The 21606-nt window shown below is 45.4% G+C and overlaps 1 protein-coding gene across 1 annotated transcript in view; it reads left to right on the forward strand.

Annotated features, from left to right (window-relative positions):
• acp2 (acid phosphatase 2, lysosomal) overlaps positions 1 to 13632 on the forward strand; it is a 131543-nt gene extending 117911 nt beyond the window's left edge. The window contains exon 11 of the mRNA XM_080190563.1: positions 10971 to 13632. Coding sequence (XP_080046689.1) covers positions 10971 to 11101 — 131 coding nt within the window. The 3' untranslated portion in view covers positions 11102 to 13632. The remainder of the gene's footprint in view (positions 1 to 10970) is intronic.
• Positions 13633 to 21606: the final 7974 nt, after the last annotated feature.

The raw sequence follows: 21606 nt of genomic DNA on the forward strand, positions 1-21606 counted from the left end.
ATGGGATTGGTTTAGATTAGTGGGTTAGTGTTTTTTTTTAAAAAGCTGGTCGGCGCAACATCGTGGGCCGAAGGGCCTGTTCTGCGCTGTAATGTTCTATGTTCTATAAACTAATCCCAATTGCCTGCATTTGGCCCATATCCTTCTATACCCATCATACCCATCATCATTACAATATCAAGGGTAGGAGTCTTAGCTGTGTTGAAGAGCAGAAGGATTTTGGGGTCCGGGTCCATAGGACTCTTAAATTGGTCTTGCAGGTGGAGGATGTGGTCAAGAAGGCGTATGGTGTACTGGCCTTCATTAATAGAGGGATTGAGTTTAGGAGTCAGGAGGTAATGCTGCAACGTTAGAAGACCCTTGTCAGACCCCACTTGGAGTACTGTGCGCAGTTCTGGTCACCTCACTACAGGAAGGATGTGGAAGCTATTGAGAGGGTGCAGAGGAGATTTACAAGGATGTTGCCTGGATTGGGAGGCATGCCTTATGAAGATAGGTTGAGGGAACTAGGTCTCTTCTCCCTGGAGAGACGAAGGTTGAGAGGCGACCTGATAGAGGTTTATAAAATGTTGAGAGGAATAGATAGGGTGGATTCTCAGAGGCTATTTCCCAGGGCTGAAATGGTCGCTACGAGAGGACACAGGTTTAAGGTGCTGGGAAGCAAGTACAGAGGAGATGTTAGGGGTAAGTTTTTCACTCAGAGGGTGGTGAGTGAGTGGAATCGGCTGCCTTCGGTGGTGGTAGAGGCGATCTCGCTGGGGTCTTTTAAAAGACTTCTGGATGAGTATATGGGATTGGGAGTTTCAGATAATTCTATGGCTTGGGAGGTATAGATGTGATCAGCGCAACTTGTGGGCGAAGGGCCTGAATACCGAGATCCTTCAACTGAAAGCGTGGCTGAGGGATTGGTGCAAGAAGGAGGGTTTTACATTTGTTAATCATTGGGAAGTTTTCATGAGGGAGCGGCACCTGTATAGGAAGGATGGTGAACACTTAAATGGGAAGGGTACGAATATCTTAGCTGGGAGGTTAGCTGGAGTGTTTTGGCAGGGTTTAAACTAATGAGGAGGGGGGGTGGGGATGGAACCAATAGCTCAGTAGGCACTGGGATTGGGAGCGAGTTGGGTGCCGGGGTAAGGTTGGATGAGAAGAGAATCATCCTGGAGATGGAGGACCTGAGTGGGCCTGGAGGTCTGGGATGCGTCTGCTTTAACACGAGGAGCATAACGGGTAAGACAGATGAACTTAGGGCCTTAATGCTTACAAGGAATTTGGATGTGGTTGCAGTGACAGAGACGTGGTTAAAAGAAGGTCAGGACTGGCAGCTAAATATTCCAGGGTATAAGTGTTTCAAGCGTGACAGAGGAGAGGCAAAAAGAGGTGGGGGAGTGGCGTTAGTTAGGGAGCACATTACAGCAGTGCAGAGGGAGGACTGTTTAGAGGAGTTGGGTAATGAGTCACTGTGGGTGGAGTTCAGAAACAGGAAGGGAGCAATCACTATGCTGGGGGTATACTATAGGCTACCCAATAGCCCACGAGAAGTGGAAGAAAATATATGTAAGGAAATTCTGGATAGGTGTAGAAAAAGTAGGGTTGTTGTAGTGGGAAACTTTAATCTCCCTGGGGTGGATTGGAAGGTGCCTAGGGCTGGGGGTCTGGACGGGGAGGAATTTGTAAAATGTGTACTGGAAGGCTCTTTGGAACAGTATGTAGTTAGCCCGACTAGAGAGGGGGCTATACTGGAGTTCTGGGAAATGAGCCTGGTCAGGCGGTCGAGGTTTCAGTAGGGGAACATGTGGCAAATAGTGACCACAACTCTGTCTACTTTAGGATACTAATGGAAAAGGATGAGTGTTGTCCGAAGGGGAGGGTGCTAAATTGGAGGAAGGCTAGCCATAGCCGGATTAGGCAGGAACTGATGGCCACTGATTGGGAGAGGTTATTTGAGGGTAAGTCCACGTCTGGCATGTGGGAGTCTTTTAAGGGACAACTGATAAGGTTGCAGGACAGACATGTGCCTATTAAGAGGAAGGATAGGAAAGGTAGGATTAGAGATCCATGGATAACTAGGGACATTGAGATTACTAGAGATATTGAGGACTTGGTCAGGAAGAAAAGAGAGGCGTATGTTAGGTCCAAGCAACTAGGAACGGAGAGAGCTTTGGAGGAATACAGAGAGAGGAGGAGAGAGCTCAAACAGGGAGTTAGAAGGGCGAAAAGGGGGCACGAAATGGTCTTGGCAGACAAGATTAAGGAAAATCCAAAGGCATTTTACTCATATGTTAGGAACAAAAGGGTGGTTAGAGAAAAAATCGGTCCCCTTAAGGACAGAGGAGGGGAACTATGCTTAGAGCCCAAGGGAATGGGGAGATCCTGAATGAATACTTTGCATCAGTATTCACAGAGAGGGACTTGTTGTCTGGAAGTGTCTTGGAGGGAATTGTTGATCTGTTGGAGAAAATATCCATTACGAGGAAGTGTTAGGGTTTTTAAGTAGTATTAAAACTGATAAATCTCCAGGCCCTGATGGCATTTATCCTAGGCTGCTTGGGGAGACAAGAGATGAAATTGCTGGGCCTCTGACGCAAATCTTCGTCTCTACTTTGGACACAGGTGAGGTCCCAGAGGACTGGAGGATAGCGAACGTGGTACCGTTGTTTAAAGAGGGTAGTAGGGATAACCTGGGTAATTATAGGCCGGTGAGCTTGACGTCAGTGGTAGGGAAGTTGTTGGAGAGGATTCTTAGAGATAGAATGTATACGTATTTAGAACATGGCAATCTCATTAGTGACAGGCAACATGGATTTGTAAAGGGGAGGTCGTGCCTTATGAATCTGGTAGAATTTTTTGAGGAGGTGACATAAGTGGTTGACGAGGGACGAGCCGTGGATGTTGTCTATATGGATTTTAATAAGGCATTTGACAAAGTCTCTCATGGTAGGTTGGTGAAAAAGGCTCACGGGATACAAGGACAGGTGGCTAGATGGATTGAAAACCGGCTTGGTAACAGGATGTGGATATGCCGGCATTAGACTGGGGTAAACACAGTAAAAAGTCTGACAACACCTGGTTTAAGTCCAACCGATTGATGCGAATTTGCATTCTAATCAGTATTCGCATTCTAATCAGTAATCTGTAAACTGTCTGCTTTATATGCTGTGTCTGAGGCCAGAACTCTCCATTCACCTGACGAAGAGGGTAACCTCGAAAGCTAGCGAATTTACTATCAATCGGTTGGACTTAAACCTGGTGTTGTCAGACTTTTTACTTGGTAACAGGAGACAGAGGGTAGTAGTGGAGGGGTCTTTTTCTAGCTGGAGGTCTGTGACTAGTGGTGTGCCGCAGGGCTCAGTACTGGGACCTTTGCTGTTTGTAATATACATAAATGATTTGGAAGAGGGAGTAACTGGGATGATCAGCAAGTTTGCAGATGACACAAAGATGGCTGGACTTGCTGATAGTGATGAGCAGTGTCACACAATACAGCAGGATATAGATAGGCTGGTAAATTGGGCAGAGAAATGGCAGATGGAATTTAATCCAGATAAATGCGAGATGATGCATTTTGGAAGGAATAATGTAGGGGGGAGTTATACAATAAATGGTAGGACTATTAAGAGTATAGAAACACAGAGGGACCTAGGTGTGCAAGTACACAAGTCCTTGAAGGTGGCAGTACAGGTGGAGAAGGTGGCAAAGAAGGCTTATGGTATGCTTGCCTTTATAGGAAGGGGTATAGAGTATAAAAGCTGCAGTCTAATGTTGCAGTTGTATAGAACGTTGGTTAGATCGCATTTGGAGTACTGCGTCCAGTTCTGGTCGCCTTACTACCGGAAGGACATGGAGACCCTGGAGAGAGTGCAGAGGAGGTTTACCAGGATGTTGCCTGGTATGGAAGGTCTTAGCTATGAAGAGAGATTGGGTAAATTGGGGCTGTTCTCCCTGGAAAGACGGAGAATGCAGGGAGATCTAATAGAGGTGTATAAGATTATGAAGGGTGTAGATAGAGTGAACAGTGGGAAGCTTTTTCCCAAGTTGGATACGAAAATCATGAGGGGCCACAGGTATAATTCAGATGTTAGAGGAAGGTTTTTCACACAGAGGGTTGTGGGAATTTGGAATGCACTGCCAAGTAGAGCTGGGCCGAGAGGTGGCGGATGGAGTTTAATGCGGAGAAGTGTGAGGTAATTCACTTTGGTAGGAATAACAGATGTGTTGAGTATAGGGCTAACGGGAGGACTTTGAATAGTGTGGATGAGCAGAGGGATCTAGGTGTATGTGTACGTAGATCCCTGAAAGTTGGGAATCAAGTAGATAAGGTTGTTAAGAAGGCATACGGTGTCTTGGCGTTTATTGGTAGGGGGATTGAATTTAGGAGTCGCAGCGTTATGTTGCAACTGTACACAACTCTGGTGCAGCCGCACTTGGAGTACTGTGTGCAGTTCTGGTCCCCACATTACAGGAAGGATGTGGAGGCTTTGGAGAGGGTGCAGAGGAGGTTTACCAGGATGTTGCCTGGTATGGAGGGGAGGTCCTATGAGGAGAGACTGAGGGATTTGGAGTTGTTTTCGCTAGAAAGAAGGCGGCTAAGAGGGGATCTTATTGAAACATATAAGATGATTAGAGGTTTAGATAGGGTGGATAGTGATAGCCTTTTTCCTCTGATGGAGAAATCTAGCACGAGGGGGCATGGCTTTAAATTAAGGGGGGGTAGTTATAGGACAGATGTCAGGGGTAAGTTCTTTACCCAGAGGGTGGTGAGGGATTGGAATGCCCTGCCTGCTGCAGTTGTAAATGCGCCTAGTTTGGGGGCATTTAAGAGATCCGTGGATAGGTTTATGGACGAAAAGGGATTGGTTTAGGTTAGTGGGTCATTGTTTTTTAACTGGTCGGCGCAACATCGTGGGCCGAAGGGCCTGTTCTGCGCTGTAATGTTCTATGTTCTATGTTCTAAGTAGGGCGGTGGAGGCAGGCACACTAGAGTTGTTTAAGGCTTACCTAGATAGGCACATGAGCAGACTAGAGATGGAGAGATACAAAAGACTGTTCTAAATAACAGTCAAGAGCCTCAGGACGTTTCAGGGAGTCAATAGATTCCTATGGGCCGTCCAATATATTTTATGTCTCACCTGTCTTATGTTTGAGCTTCTGGGGATCTTCCGTGAATGTCTGTATAAGCTGTGTATGTTTATTGATGTCTTTTTTTTACATCCACAGGTGATTCGGTCCGCCTTGTTGGCCAGCAAGGGGCATTCACGCGGTGGGTCGTGCGAGGGCTCTCTTGGACGTTGCTCCGAGAGCTGCCTAGTGATTCACGTCGTTAGTATACACTTAAACTGGACTAACTGATGGGCAACACGACAGCTCAGTGACTATCACTGTTTGCTGTGCAGATACATGGACCTAGGTCGGATCTCCGACTTGGGTCGGTGTCTGTGGGAGTTTGCATATCCTCCCTGTGCTTGCATGGGTTTTCTCCGGATGCTCTGGTTTCCTCCCACACCCCAAAACCGTGCTTTTAGGCTGATTGGTGTTAACAAATTGTCCCTAAATTAGACCTCCCCAAATCTGGCAGAGAGAAAAGTCATAGATTGAAAAAGGTAGACGAGGCATTCACTGAATGTTAAAATGGTGACACGGGCTTGTTGGGCTGAAGGGCCTGTTTCCTGTGCTGTGTTGTTCTTTGTTCTTTGAACTGAACCTGGGTCCCTGGTACAGAGAGGCAGCAGTGCTAACCACTGTATCACTATGCCACCTCTGTTCTGGAGAAGCCTGGAGACAGCATATGTGACTTCATCCTCACCAACCTGTCTGTCACAGATCCCTTTGTCAGTGACAGTATCAGTAGGAGTGACAATGGCACAGTCATTGTGGAGACAAAGTCCTCAGCATCATAGCTGTCAGTCTTCAGTCAATTCGATTCACTCCATATGATATCAAGAAATAGCTGAAGGTGCTGCATAGGCTATGGGCCCTGACAATATTCCAACAGTAGTACTGAAGACTTGTGCTGCAGAACTTGCTGTTTACCCTAGCCAAGCTGTATCAGCTACAACATTAGCATTTACCTGACCATGTGAAAAATTGCCCAGCTGTATCCTGTATACAAAAAGCAGGACAAATCCAATCCGGACAATTACTGCCCCATCAGTCTACTCTCAATCATCAGTAAAGTGATGGAAGAGGTTATTGACCATGCTATCAAGCAAGGAAGGGAAGTTGCTTGCCACAGAATACAGTGAGAGGAATTTCTCTTTCTTACTTGGCATTTCTTACTCAGTAATCATCTTCTAAGAACTTACAAAGAACAAAACGAAGAACAACCCAGCACGGGAAACAGGCCCTTCGGCCCAACGAGCCCGTGCCGCCATCTTAACAAAGCATTTTCCTACACCTCCCTTGCCCCGTGTGTATGCTAATGGTACCCCTATTGTAACCAGTTTCAGGGGAGAATAGTGTAGGCTCAATTTAGTACACCAGTCAGCCTAAAAGCACATCTTTGGGGTGTGGGAGGAAACCGGAGCACCCGGAGGAAACCCACGCAACCACAGGGAGAATGCGCAAACTCCCACAGACACCAGCCCAAATCCATGTATGTGCACAGCTAGCAGTGATAGTCACTGAGCTGTTGTGGTGCCTATCTGCTGGTCCAGGTTTAAGCACACACCACAACGCGAAGTACTAGGCCACTCTCGAAACATCCAAGAGCAGCCCACGCACGACCCACCGTGTGCATGCCCCTCGTTTGACAACAAGGTGGACCGACACACCTGCGGATTAAAAGAGAAAAACATTAACATGTAGTATTACATTTCCAGTATCAGCCCAAGGCTTTGACCTTTTTTAAAACCGTCGCCTATAACCCTCCATCCCTGTGTCTCTCATGTGCCTATCTAAGTAAACCTTAAACAAGTCCAGCGTGCGTGCCTCAACCACCTTACTTGGTAGCGCATTCCATACCCCACACCCTCTGTGTAAAAAACCTCCCTCTAGTATCCATATTATACTTCTCCCCCTCACCCTTAGCTCGTGACCCCTTGTGATATTTGTCTCCAATCTAGGAAAAAGTTGACTCTATCTATACCCTTCATTATTTTATACACCTCTATCAGATCCCCCCTTAATCTCCATCTTTCTAAGGAGAAAAGCCCTAGTTTACCCAATCTTTCCTCATATCCCAGTCCTTCCATACCAGGCAGCATCCTGGTAAACCTCCTCTGCACTCTCTCCAGGGTCTCCATGTCCTTCCGGTAGTAAAGTGACCAGAACTGGACGCAGTACTCCAAATGCGGCCTAACCAACGTTCTGTACAACTGAAGCATTAGACGCCAGCTCTGATACTCTATACCCCTTCCTATAAAGGCTAGCATTCCGTAAGCTTTCTTCGTAACCTTCTCCACCTGGTTGCCACCTTCAGAGACTTGTGCACTTGCATTCCCAAGTCCCTCTGCATTTCTATACTCTTAATTGGTCTACCTTTTATCATGTAACTCCTCCCTGCATTATTCCTTCCAAAATGCATCACCTCGCATTTGTCAGGATTAAATGCCATCTGCCATCTATCTGCCCAGCATACTAGCCTATCTGTATCCTGCTGTGTCACCTGACAATCTTCCTCACTATCCGCCAATCCTGCCATCTTGGTGTCATCTGCAAACTTGCTGATCAAAGAACAAAATCAGCCTGGGAAACAGGCCCTTTGGCCCAACGAGCCCACGCTGCCATCTCAACACCACCTCTCTACTCATGACCCCTATCTAATGTTTTATGGCCATCCAGATTGAGGGAAACTGATTTAGGGACAATTTATTCCTGCCAATCAGCCTAACAGCACATCTTTGGGGTGTGGGAGGAAACCGGAGCACCCGGAGAAAACCCACGCAAGCACGGGGAAAATGCGCAAACTCCCACAGACCCCGGCCCAAACCCGTGTGTCTGCACAGCAATCAGCGATAGTCACTGAGCTGTCGTCTTGCCCAGTATCTTGTCCAGTTTAAACACACACTAACGACATGAAGCACTGGGCCAATCTCGAACAACCAAGAGCAGCCCCAGTACGACCCATCGCGTGTATGCCCCTCGTTGGACACGAGGTGGACCGACTTAAAACCTGTGAATGAAAAGAGGAAAACATTATTATCATACTATACCCATTTACATTTCTAGGGACGCCCCAATGCTAATGACCCTTATTTAAAGGTTCTCCTATATCCACCGATCTCCAACTCAGTCATGTGCCTGTCTAAGTTACTCTTAAAGGACTCTAGCGTGTTTGCCTCCACCACCTTACTTGGCAGAGCATTCCATACTCCCACTACCCTCTGTGTGAAAAACCTCCCTTTAATATCTGTGTTGTACTGCTCCCCCCTCATCTTAAGTCCATGGCCCCTTGTCCTACGTGACTCTATTATAGGAAATAGCTTACCTCAGTTTACTCTATCTATACCCTTCATAATCTTATATACCTCTATTAGATCCCCCCTCAGTCGGCGTCTTTCAAGGGAAAAGAGCCCCAATTTCTTCAATCTTTCCTCATACCCCAGTCCTTCCATACCAGGCAACATCCTGGTAAACCTCCTCTGCACTCTCTCCAGAATCTCCATGTCCTTCCTGTAGTAAGGCGACCAGAACTGTACGCAGTACTCCAAATGCAGCCTAACCAACGTTCTGTACAACTGCAACATTAGACTCCAGCTCTTATATCCTATACCCCTTCCTATAAAGGCTAACATACCATAGGCTTTCTTCACCACACTCTCCACTTGCACTGCCACCACGTACACCCTCTTTCAAGTCGTTATATATATTATGAAGAGAAGAGGTCCCAGTACTGAGCCCTGCGGCACACCACTGGTGACAGACCTCCAGCTTGAAAAGGACCCTTCCACTACTACTCTCTGTCTCCTGTTGCCTAGCCAGTTTGCGATCCATCTAGATCCCTGTCCCTGTATCCCATGAGCCTTAACCTTTTCTACTGTGAGGGACTTTGTCAAACACCTTACTGAAATCCATATAGATGACATCAACGGCTCGCCCATCGTCAACCGTTTTTGTCACCTCCTCAAAAAATTCTACCAGATTCGTCAGGCAAGACCTCCCCTGAACAAAGCCATGTTGCGTATCCCTAATCAGATCTCAACGCTCCAAATACTTATACATCCTATCCCTAACAATTTTCTCCAACAATTTTCCTACCACCGATGTCAAACTCACCGGCCTATAATTACCAGGGTTATCCCTACTGCCCTTTTTAAACAACGGTACCACATTAGCCATCCTCCAGTCCTCTGGGACCTCACCTGTGTCCAAAGAAGAGACAAAGATTTGCGTCAGAGGCCCAGCAATTTCATCTTTCACCTCCCTAAGCTGCCTGGGATAAATGCCGTCAGGCCCCGGAGCTTTATCAGTTTTTATGCTACCTAAAAACCCTAACACTTCCTCCCTCGTAATGGATATCTCCTTCAACGGATCTACAGCTGCCTCCAAGACATTACAAGACACCAAGCCCCTCTCCTTTGTGAATACCAACGCAAAGTATTCATTCAGGATCTCCCCCATTCCCTCAGACTCAATGCATAGTTCCCCTCCTTTGTCCCTAAGAGGATCTATTTTCCCTCTAACTACCCTTTTGTTCCTAATATAAGAGTAAAATGCCTTTGGATTTTCCTTAATCCTATCAGCCAAAACCATTTCATGCCCCCTTTTCGCCCTTCTAACTCCCCTTTTAAGCTCCCTCCTGCTCTCTCTATATTGCTCCAGCGCTCTTTCCGTTCCCAGTTGTTTCGACCTAACAGGTGCCGCTCTCTGCTTCCTGACCAAGTCCTCAATATCCCCTGTAATCCATGGCTCTCTGATCCTGCCTTTCCCATCCTTCCTCTTTACCGGCACATGTCTTTCCTGCAACATTATCAGTTTGCCCTTGAAAGCCTCCCACTTGCCAACCGTGGACTTGCCCGCTAACAACCCCTCCCAATCAGTGTCCTTCAGCTCCTTCCTAATCCGGCTATAGCTCGCCTTCCCCCAGTTTAGCACCCTCCCCTTTGGACGGCACTCATCCTTTTCCATTTTTATCCTAAAGTAGACAGACTTGTGGTCACTGTTAGCCACATGTTCGCCTACTGCAACCTCAACCACCTGCCCCGGCTCATTACCCAAAACTAAATCCAGTATAGCCCCCTCCCTACTTGGGCTAGTTACGTACTGCTCCAAGGACCCTTCCAGCACACATTTTACAAATTCCTCCCCATCCGTACCCTCAGCTCTAGGCACCTTCCAATCCACTCCAGGAAGATTAAAGTCACCCACTACAACCACCCTATTCTTTCTGCACCTATCTAAAATGTCTTTACAAATGCCTTCCTCCACTGCCCTTGGGCTGTTGGGTGGCCTATAGTACACCCCTAGCATAGTAATCACTCCCTTCCTATTCCTCAACTCCAAACAAAGAACAACACAGCACGGGAAACAGGCCCTTCAGCCCAACGAGCTGCACCGCCATTTTAACAATGTGCTTTTCCTCCTCCAACTTTGACCCATGTCTATGCTTATGGTACCCCCATTGGAAACCAGATTAAGGGGAGAATAATTTAGGGAATCGTTCACGTCTCTTGACTAAGTGTCACCTTGAGGTGACAGAATCAGTAACATTGGAAAGAAAGAATTTTTGCATTCAACCTCTCTCAATCACAGGATATCCTGTGATTCTCAACCATCAATTAATTAATTTTTGAAGTGTGGTCACCATGTGATATAGGAAACGGAGCTGCCAATTTGCACACAGCAAGTTCCCAACAGCAGCCATATAATATTCTATTTTAGTGATTTTGATGGAGGTTAAATGTTGGTCAAAATACTCCTCTGCTGGGTTTCCAATAGAAAGGTCAGGAACCGGAATAGTGAGGGGGGCACTGCGTGTTTTCAAACACCCCATATTTTTATTGGATTGCATGAGCCTGTGTCCTGTTTTACAGAGGCGATTCTGATTGCGGCTTTTTGTGTTTGCCTGGTCCTTATCATCTTGTTACTGATCGCTTTGTGCTGCTGTTGGAACCGGAAGACAGAGCATCACAGAGTTCCTGCAAATATCGATGAGCTAGCCTGACAGTCAATGACATTGCTCTCACACTCCAGCCAGCGTGAAGACTTGAGTGGATCCCAACCACTGCCTGCTACATGAAGCTATGAAACAACATATCCCTGGAGAAGCCTGGAGACTTGAAATTGTTAATAGAGGGCACCTTGCTTTCAAACAAGAATGTATTGTATACTTGACTAATGAATTTTTTTTAACTGTATTGTGATAGAGGGTGGGTTAATCGCCCACCCACCTTCCTCTCTATGTCACTATACTCCATTGGAATGGAGAAACTCATGCAACACTGGCTGTTGCATGGTATTGCTTGTGAACCCTGTACCTTTCACTTTCACTTTGTATGTTCCACCTGTCTTTGTCCTTGCCTCACAGACCCGCATCTGTGCCTTTAACACCACCAGTTTTGACCATTCCAGTGCACTTCTGTATGGTCTTGTGGTCTACCAATACCTTGAATTTCGAATTCTTATCCCTGTTAAATTAGCTCCTGGTCTCTTCCCCCTCCCTATATCTTTCTCCTCTAGCCCTACAACCATCCTCTAGCTCCCTCACTCTAACTCCCATATCTAACTGTCCCTTTGGTTCCCCTGCCTTATCCTTATCATCAGCTTTGCCTTTCAACATCAAGACTCCATGTTCTGGAGATCTTTCTCTAACCTACCACTTAGAATAATTCCTTCTAATTCCTTCTTCTTTAGCCCGTGCCTCCCACATGCCTCTGAAGTGCCTTGGGGATTTCTTTGTGAATTTGGAATGTGCTGTATAATGAAGATTGTCCAGCCCAAACTGGAGGAGTTTTAGCAATGGGTTCTGAGCATTAATGTGAACCTGTGTCATGTTTTATAGAGGTACTGCCCCTTCTGGTCTCTGAAAGGGATGAAGTGAAAGGGATGTTCTGTATGTGACATAATTGTTCTAGCATGAACAGATTGAAAGCTGCATGCAGCTTTATTGAGCCCATTTTGCACAAGCCATGATTTTAATTTGAGTTAAAGGAGGATTATGACAATATTGGTGCAATGTCTTTGGATATAGCCATGATTGGCTGACAGACCAGCTCCTTGTTTATGAGGCTGTGAACTGTTTCAAAAACCACATGGTGATGTTGCTTCGTATTGCCTTATGCATTAACCACTTCAGTGTGTTATCTGTTAGTGAGGAGTCAGTGCTCAAGAAGAGCCTGACCATTGACCAGTCACTGACCACAAAATCAGTTCCCCTTTCATTCCTCTTAACTCTACCTCAGACTGCATAGAAAACTTTCAACTCAAAATCTACCTGGTCTAGCCATTAGCTCTTATTGTGCACAACCTTTTGGAGAACTGACTCTTTAGGGGTGCTGTGTAGTGTAGAATGAGTGTTTTGTAATGATAACATTGGATTTAGCATTGAGGCATTACGTCCTGTGTACAGATATACTGTATCTATGGACAAGGCTTGGGTAAGTTGAGAACTCAGTTTTTCCTTGTTAGTCGGTAGGTTATTCTATATTGTACAGTGTATAATTGCTTAAAGTGACTGTGAGCCCTGTGAGTATGCCAAATCACAACAAAGCTTCACCTGTCTGAGAGGTGATGCCCACTTTAATTAGCATTCCTACGTGTTACATAGAAACATAGAAAATAGAAGCAGGAGTAGGCCATTCAGCCATTTGAGCCTGCTCCGCCATTCATTATGATCATGGCTGATCATCAAATTCCACACCCTGAGGCGCCCCCCCCATTTCCCTTGATCCCTTTAGTCCCAGGAGCTATATCTAATTTCTTCTTGAAATCACACAACGTTTGGGCCTCAAACTACTTTCTGTGGTAGTGAATTCCACACATTCAACACATTCTGGGTGAAGAAATTTCTCCTCCCCTCAGTCCTAAAAGGTTTACCTCTTATCCTCAAAGTATGACCCCTAGTTATGGATCCCATCTGGAACATTCTTTCAGAATTTACTCTGTCTAATCCACTTAGAATTTTATAAGTTTCTGTGAGATACCTTCTCACTCTTCTAAACTCCAATGTGTACAATCCTAACTGACTTAGTCTCTCTTCTTATGATAGACCTGCCATCCCAGGAATCAACCTGGTAAACCTTTGCTTCACTCCCTCTTTAGAAAGGATGTCCTTCCTCAGATAAGAACACAATATTCCAGGTGTGGCCTCACCAACACCCTGTACAATTGCAGTAAAACATCATTATACTTATACTCAATTCCTCTTGCTATGAAGGCCAGCGATTTGCCTTCTTTACTGCCTGTTGCACTTGCAACCTTACTTTCAGTGAGTGATATATGAGGACAGTAAGGTCTCACTGAGTATCCACCATTCTCAATTTACACCCATTCAAATAATCTGCCTTCCTATTTTTGCAACTAAAATGGATAACCTCACATTATACGATGCTTATGCTCACTCACTCAGCCTGTTCAAATCACGCTGAAGCATCTTTGCATTCTCCTCACAGCTCACCCTCCCACCCAACTTTGTACCATCTGCAAATTTGGAGATAATTAATTTAGTTCCGTCTTCCAAATCATTAATATATAATGTGAACATAGAACATTACAGCGCAGAACAGGCCCTTCGGCCCACGATGTTGCGCCGACCAGTTAAAAAACAATGACCCTCTAACCTAAACCAATCCCTTTTCATCCATAAACCTATCCACGGATCTCTTAAACGCCCACAAACTAGGCGCATTTACAACTGCAGCAGGCAGGGCATTCCAATCCCTCACCACCCTCTGGGTAAAGAACTTACCCCTGACATCCGTCCTATAACTACCCCCCCTTAAACGACCTAACTATTCTAATCCCACTTTCCAGCTCTTGGTCCATAACCTGTATGCCTTGGCATCGCAAGTGTACATCTAAATGCTCCTTAATTGTTATGAGAGTTTCTTCAGGCAGTGAGTTCCAGATTCAAACCATCCTCTGGTGAAAAGGGTTTGCCTCACAACTCCTTTAAACCTTCTATCCCTTACCTTAAATCTATACTCCCCAGTCATTAATGCTCTGCTACAGCCCTAATCAAAGTCATAAAGATCACCCTGTGTGACTGAGACCAAGGTAAACTCCCCTTCTTTGGCCTCCTCCATTAAAGCCCATCCTCCACTATCTTGCAGGGACTTAAGTAACATGATTCAATTTGGAACTATTGAAGAGTCCTCCCAATCCTGAGGATTTATCCCGAATCTACCCCCCCTTCACTCCCCCACTCCTGTTTCTCATGTACATGCTGCCTCTCAACAACATCATCCAAACACACATCCAGTTCCACAGTTACACACACCTGCCTCACCACCACTTCAACCCATTATCTTTTGTTTGTCAGACTATTTGACATCCAATATTGATTAAATATTGGGAAAAATTAAAGCCATCACCAACATGGGTGTGGCACAAACTCTGTTCATATTCCATCCAACCATTCCTCTGACCATGACTCAAGCTGAATTGGACCATTCACAGCTTCAACATTCTATTGATCATTCACAACTTCAACATCCTCTTTAACATCCTAACTCCTCCATTGACAAGACTGCTTACTTCCACTTCCATAATCTGCCAAACACCTCTGCTTCAGCACAAGATCATCCATACCACCAGTCTGCTTTTCCATCTTCTACTTGAGCTCATCTATATACTAACATTCATTGAGCTCGCACACGATCGTTGACCTATTCATTATTAAAATTCTTACCCAGTCTTAAATGTCTCAGTCCCTTGACCCCTTTCTCCACCTTTATGATGCTTCTTTAGACCTATCTCTTGGACCAAACATTTGGACACTTTCCTTCAAGCTCCTGTGTTCCCTCTTATTCTTTACTTCACTGCAAAACAGGCATTTTATAAAAAACGTCAAAAAGCTATTCCCTACACAAACCAACTCTAAATTAATTTGCTGCCTTCATCAATTTTTAATTGTAGAACCATTAATTTTGATTGCACTTCCTGAGAGCTATCTGAATACTCTTGAGCTTGCTGGTATAGTTTGCTGAGGGAGAAAACTGAATTCCACTAGAGGGACAAATCTCAAGATAACGCTGGACAACCTTCCCCAATTGGAAACAAGTATCCTATATGATATTGAGAGAGGGTGATGTATCATGCATGTTATTTTTGTATTCAAGGGCTTCAAGCAAATAATTTTGTAATTCGGTGAAACCTGATATATTGCATTATGCTGCTGGTTAATGGTACCTTTCAATAAAAACTGATTTATACATACCACATACCGCTGGTGATTATTCTTCTGAATGTCTCGGTGAAACTTTCCTAGTGAAACACCAGAATTACTACAGGAGGTGACCATGGAAATAGTGGGTATGTTGGCTGTCATCTTCTAAAATTCTATGGATTCTAAAACAGTCCTGGCAGATTAGAGGGTGACAGATGTAACCCTATTATTTAAAAAAGAAAGGAGAGTGAAAACGGAATTACAAACCAATTAGCCTAACATCTGTAATAGGGAAGAAGCCAGAGTCAATTATAAAAATATCAACAGCATTGAAAATATCAATGGGATTAAACAAAGTTAACACTGATTTATAAAAGAGAAATAAAGTTTGATAAACCTTTTTTGAGGATGTAACTGTTGTGGGAAATTACCACTGGAGTCAGACTGGAGGTTCAAAAGTACAGCTTTATTTCAGACATGAAACTTTGGGGAGAAAGCACTGGTACTCCACAGTATTTGGCAGCTACGTTCTCAATAATACGATTGAGTGGTTCATTTTTATACTTTTCAGACAATGGATGATCTGGACATTAGCCATTTAACACACTTATAGTTGAGTAGGATCAATAGTTAACACATCATTACAGCCAGACATACACAGACATTGGCATTTAACATCGCATTGTTTCATAGAATGGATACATTTCCTCTATCAGTGATTATCAATGACTTAGTTTTGGTCGATACATACAGTAATTGGTTTTCCTGCATTTATGTATTCCCGTTCCCATTTATAAGAACATAAGAACATAATTGCTTTATCAGACTGATGGTATGTTGCCTCCCAGGTGCAAGGGTCTGTGACGTCTCAGACCATGTTTCCAGGATCCTTAAGGGGGAGGGGGATCAGTCATACATCAGTATCAATGACATAGGTAGGAGAAGGGATGGGGATTTAAAACAGGAATTTAGGGAGCTAGGATGGAAGTTGAGAGCCAGGACAAAGCATGTTGTCATGTCAGGTTTGTTGCTGGTGCCATGTGCTGGTGAGTTGAGGAACGGGAGAGAGAGCGCAGATGAACATGTGGCTGCAGGGATGGTGTAGGAGAGAGGGTTTCATTTACATGAATAATTGGAGCACATTCTGGGGAAGGTGGGACTTGTACAAACAGGACGGTTTGCACCTGACCCAGAGGGAAATTTGCAACTGCTCTTTGGGGGGGTTTAAACTAATTTATCAGGGGGATGGGAAAATGAGCTGTAGTCCAGAAGCCAGTGTTGAGGGTAGTGAGGTACTGAGGAAGGTATGAAGGTCGCAGGATTGTACAGGCAGACAGGATGGTGGGTTGAAGTGTATCTACTTCAATGCAAGGTGCATCCAGAATAAGGTAGGTGAACTTGGAGCGTGGATTGGTACTTGGGGCTATAATGTTGTGGCCATGACGGAGACATGGTTAGAACAGGGACCGGAATGGTTATTGGCAGTTCCAGGATATAGATGTTTCAGTAAGAGTAGGGAAGGTGATAGCAGGTTAGTTGGAAAGACTCACATTCTAATCAGTAATCTGTAAACTGTGCTGTTATATGCTCTGTCTGAGGCCAGAACTTTCCATTCATCTGATGAAGGGGCAAACCCCGAAAGCTTGTGAGTCTGCTATCAAATAAATCAGTTGGACTTAAACCTGGTGTTGTCAGACTTCTTACTGTGTTTACCCCAGTCCAACGCTGGCATCCCCACATCATGACTACAGGCCCACAAACAGTCTGTGTGGTGGGAGGGGGGATAAGGGGGTCGATAATGTTGGAAGGGGGTTTCCAATGTCCGTGAGTGGCCAGCACGAGGCATTATCTGGCCCAGCAGGGATCTGGCAGGGGAGCTCCCTTATTTTTTGACTGTGCATGTGCAGTTGGAGGCTCCGATTGGGGCTGCAGGCTTTTGGCTGCATTAAGCCCCACTCACACGCTTCTGCAGTGAGAAACGGACTCAAAAGTTTTCAGCCAGAGTGCATATGCAGAGGGGGGGGAGTGGATCTGGAACTCCCCCAATTCCATGACACCCGGCACCTAGACAAAAAGTGGTAAAACACTGCTCAGTGTCTCTCTGCTTCTCTCTCTCTTTCTCCAGAGGTTTGCTGAAAGTTCCAAGACTGGGAAGCCTCAGAAATTTAATTCAACATTCCAAGGATCAATTCGCAGCAGATATAAAAAAGCTGTAAATCCAGCATCACATGAGCATACTTGTTTTTGTCCCAAGTCTGGAGAAGGGTGTGTCTGTGGGATGGAGTTTCACTTAGAACCACATACACACATAAATAGCTGGCTGTTGACGTTTACACTGCGTTATGCTTAAATCTTGTAATTGGTAAACATTATGCTAATTCATTTGTTATATTCTAATTGTGTTCTTATATAAAGCTTCGTCGTACATCACTTGAATCAAATCTGGAATGAAACATGTTATGCTTACCGAATGCCAAAATCAAATGTAAAACTTTGGGTCCAGGTTAACCCCATAGAACACCTTGGAGTTTCTGGCCTGGGTCTTAACATGAGTGTATAATGGAGACAGAGTCAATGCTGAGAGTGCAGTGGAGACTTGGTCAGTGCTGAGAGTGCGGTGGAGACAGGGTCAGTGCTGAGAGTGCGGTGGAGACTTGGTCAGTGCTGAGAGTGCGGTGGAGACAGGGTCAGTGCTGAGAGTGTAGTGGAGACAGGGTCAGTGCTGAGAGTGTGGCGGAGACAGGGTCAGTGCTGAGAGTGCGGTGGAGACAGGGTCAGTGCTGAGAGTGCGGTGGAGACAGGGTCAGTGCTGAGAGTGCGATGGAGACAGGGTCAGTGCTGAGAGTGCGATGGAGACAAGGTCAGTGCTGAGAGTGCGGTGGAGACAGGGTCAGTGCTGAGAGTGCGGTGGAGACAGGGTCAGTGCTGAGAGTGCGATGGAGACAAGGTCAGTGCTGAGAGTGCGGTGGAGACAGGGTCAGTGCTGAGAGTGCAGTGGAGACAGGGTCAGTGCTGAGAGTGCGATGGAGACAAGGTCAGTGCTGAGAGTGCGATGGAGACAAGGTCAGTGCTGAGAGTGCGGTGAAGACAGGGTCAGTGCTGAGAGTGCAGTGGAGACAGGGTCAGTGCTGAGAGTGCGGTGGAGACAGGGTCAGTGCTGAGAGTGTGGTGGAGACAGGGTCAGTGCTGAAATTGCGGTGGAGACAGGGTCAGTGCTGAGAGTGCGGTGGGGACAGGGTCAGTGCTGAGAGTGCGGTGGGGACAGGGTCAGTGCTGAGAGTGTAGTGGAGACAGGGTCAGTGCTGAGAGTGCGGTGGAGACAGGGTCAGTGCTGAAATTGCGGTGGAGACAGGGTCAGTGCTGAGAGTGCGGTGGAGACAGGGTCAGTGCTGAGAGTGCGGTGGAGACAGGGTCAGTGCTGAGAGTGCGGTGGAGACAGGGTCAGTGCTGAGAGTGCGGCGGGGACAGGGTCAGTGCTGAGAGTGCGGTGGAGACAGGGTCAGTGCTGAGAGTGCGGTGGAGACAGGGTCAGTGCTGAGAGTGCGGAGGAGACAGGGTCAGTGCTGAGAGTGCGGCGGAGACAGGGTCAGTGCTGAGAGTGCGGAGGAGACAGGGTCAGTGCTGAGAGTGAAGCGGAGACAGGGTCAGTGCTGAGAGTGCGGTGGAGACAGGGTCAGTGCTAAGGATGTGGTGTAGTTTAGAAATTCTCAAGCTGGGCACCCTGGCAGCTGAATGCACCAGTGTGGATCAATTAAAATGACGAAAGTTCTAGGGGCTAGAATTGGAGGAGTGCTGGTATTTTGAATGTTGTGAAGCTGTAGGAGTTTACAGAGAGCGCGGGGAGCAAAAACGTGAATGGGTTTGAAAATAACAATGAGAATTTAGGAAGTCAGGAATATGTTTTGGAACCAACTGGGGTTTGGTATTGTGCTTTGATGTGGGTAAGGATTTGCATTCTAATCAGTAATCTCTAAACTGTCTGTGCTTTATATGCTCTGTCTGAGGCCAGAACTCTCCATTCACCTGACGAAGAGGGAAACCTCGAAAGCTTGTGAGTCTATTATCAAATAAATCGGTTGGACTAAAACCTGGTGTTGTCAGACTTTTTACTGTATTGTGCTTTGAGACAGGCTTAATTGGTAATGTCACAGTAAATAGTGAATATAATACAATTGAATTCCACATAAATTTCAAAATGACATAATCCAATCTCAAACAATAATCTTAAACTAAATCAATTACAGATGTTGATTGGCTAAATAGATGAAAGGTCTGGTAATAAATAAAACATTTAAAGTAACAATTAAAAATGTTGAACAAATATGCATTCCCTTGAAGGACAAGAACTCAGCAAGAAAGGCCAATCTGAAATTTAGATTAAAGATTTTTATAATGTCATGAGTCATAGAGTCAAACAGTCATAGAGGTTTACAGTATGGCAACAGGCCCTTCGGCCCAACTTGTCCATGCCACCCTTTATTTTTTAAAACCCCAAAGCTAATCCCAATTGCCCACATTTGGCCCATATCCCTCAATACCAATCGTACCCATGTAACTATCTAAATGCTTTTTAAGCGATAAAATTGTACCTGCCTCTACTACTATCTCTGGCAGCTTGTTCCAGACACTCACCACCCTTTATGTGAAAAAAATTGGCCCTCTGGACATCTTTATATCCCTTCCCTATCACCATAAACCTATGTCCTCTAATTTTAGACTCACATACCTTTGGGAAAAGATATTGATTATCTACCTTGTATATGCCCCTCATTATTTTATAGACCTCTATAAAGTCACCCCTCAGCCTCCTACACTCCAGACAAAAAAGGCTCAATCTATTCAGCCTCTCGTTATAACTCAATCCATCAAGTCCTGGTCGCATTCTAGTAAATCTTTTCTGCACTCTTTCTAGTTTAATAATATCCTTTCTATAATAGGGTGACCAGAATTGCACACAGTATCCTATGTGTGGCCTTACCAATGTCTTGTACAACTTCAACAAGACATCCCAACTCCTGTATTCAATGTTCTGGCCAATGAAACCAAGCATGCCTTCTTCACCACTGTGTCCACCTGTGACGCCATGTTCAAGGAACTATGAACATATACCTCTAGATCTCTTTGTCCTGTAACTCTCCCCGATGCCCTACCATTAACTGAGTAAATCCTGCCCTGGTTCAATCTACCAAAATGCATCACCCCACATTTGACTAAATTAAACTCCATGAAGGAGGCTTCGCAGTATTTTGGAAACCAGATGATTTCTAAAAGGTTAATTAAATAGGGAATAAAATTGCACATGAGAATAAATTAGCCAGAAGTATAAAAATAAATTCATTCAGTGGTCAGGGATATCAGGGTGTGATAGAGAGATCCTGAGTTCAGAAATGGAGGGGCCTCAGCCCTTGACCTTGTCCATCAGGAATGGGGTACCTGCTCCCCGTGTGGATAAGGAAAAGGGCTGCAGGGAAGATGAACTAGCCAACCACTGCAGCATGGTACAGGAGGCCATTCAAGAGGGGGGAGCAAAAAGACAAGTGGTAGTTGTAGGGGATTCTATAATTAGGGGGATTGATAGCATCCTTCGTAAGCAGGACCACTTACAAAGTCCCGCATGGCATGTTGCCTACCTGGTGCCAGGCTGAGGGACATTTTTAACCTGCTTGAAAGAATATTGGAATGGGAGGGGGAGCATCCAATTTTGTGGTCCACGTTGAGACAACAACATAGGCAAGACTAGGAAAGAAGACCTGTTTGAAAATTGTTCGGAACTAGGAACAAAATTAAAAACAGGACCTCAAAGATTATAATCTCTGGATTATTACTTGATCCACATGCAAATTGGCAGAAGGATGAGAAAATTAGGGAAGTAAACATATGGCAAAAGGAGCAGTGTGGGAAAGAGGGATTCTATTTTGTGGGGCATTGGCATCAGTATTGGCACAGGAAGGACAGGCTCCACCTGAGCCGATCTGGGACCAGTGTTCTAACGGAAAGGATAAATAAGGCAATCACAAGAACTTTTAACTAGCACATGGGGGGTAAGGGAAGGGTAAAGTTACCAGAAGGGTTAATGATTAATGGGAACAAAAGCAGCAGGCCAGCATCTAAGGAGAAGGTAGATATTAATAGAATGAACAGGCAGGGCCAGTCTAATAACTACAGAGGGAAAAGGCTAACAGTGCCCACAACTCGGTCTACTTTAGGATAGTAATGGAAAAAGATGAGTGCTGCCCTAAGGGGAGGGTGCTAAATTGGGGGAAGGCTAGATACAGCTGGGTTAGGCAGAAGCTTAGGGATACAGACTGGGATAGGCTGTTGGAGGGCAAGTTCATGTTAAGCAT

Source organism: Carcharhinus amblyrhynchos, chromosome 6, assembly GCF_965287045.1.
Source record: "Carcharhinus amblyrhynchos chromosome 6, sCarAmb.v2.hapA, whole genome shotgun sequence".
Taxonomy (NCBI): Eukaryota; Metazoa; Chordata; class Chondrichthyes; order Carcharhiniformes; family Carcharhinidae; genus Carcharhinus; species Carcharhinus amblyrhynchos.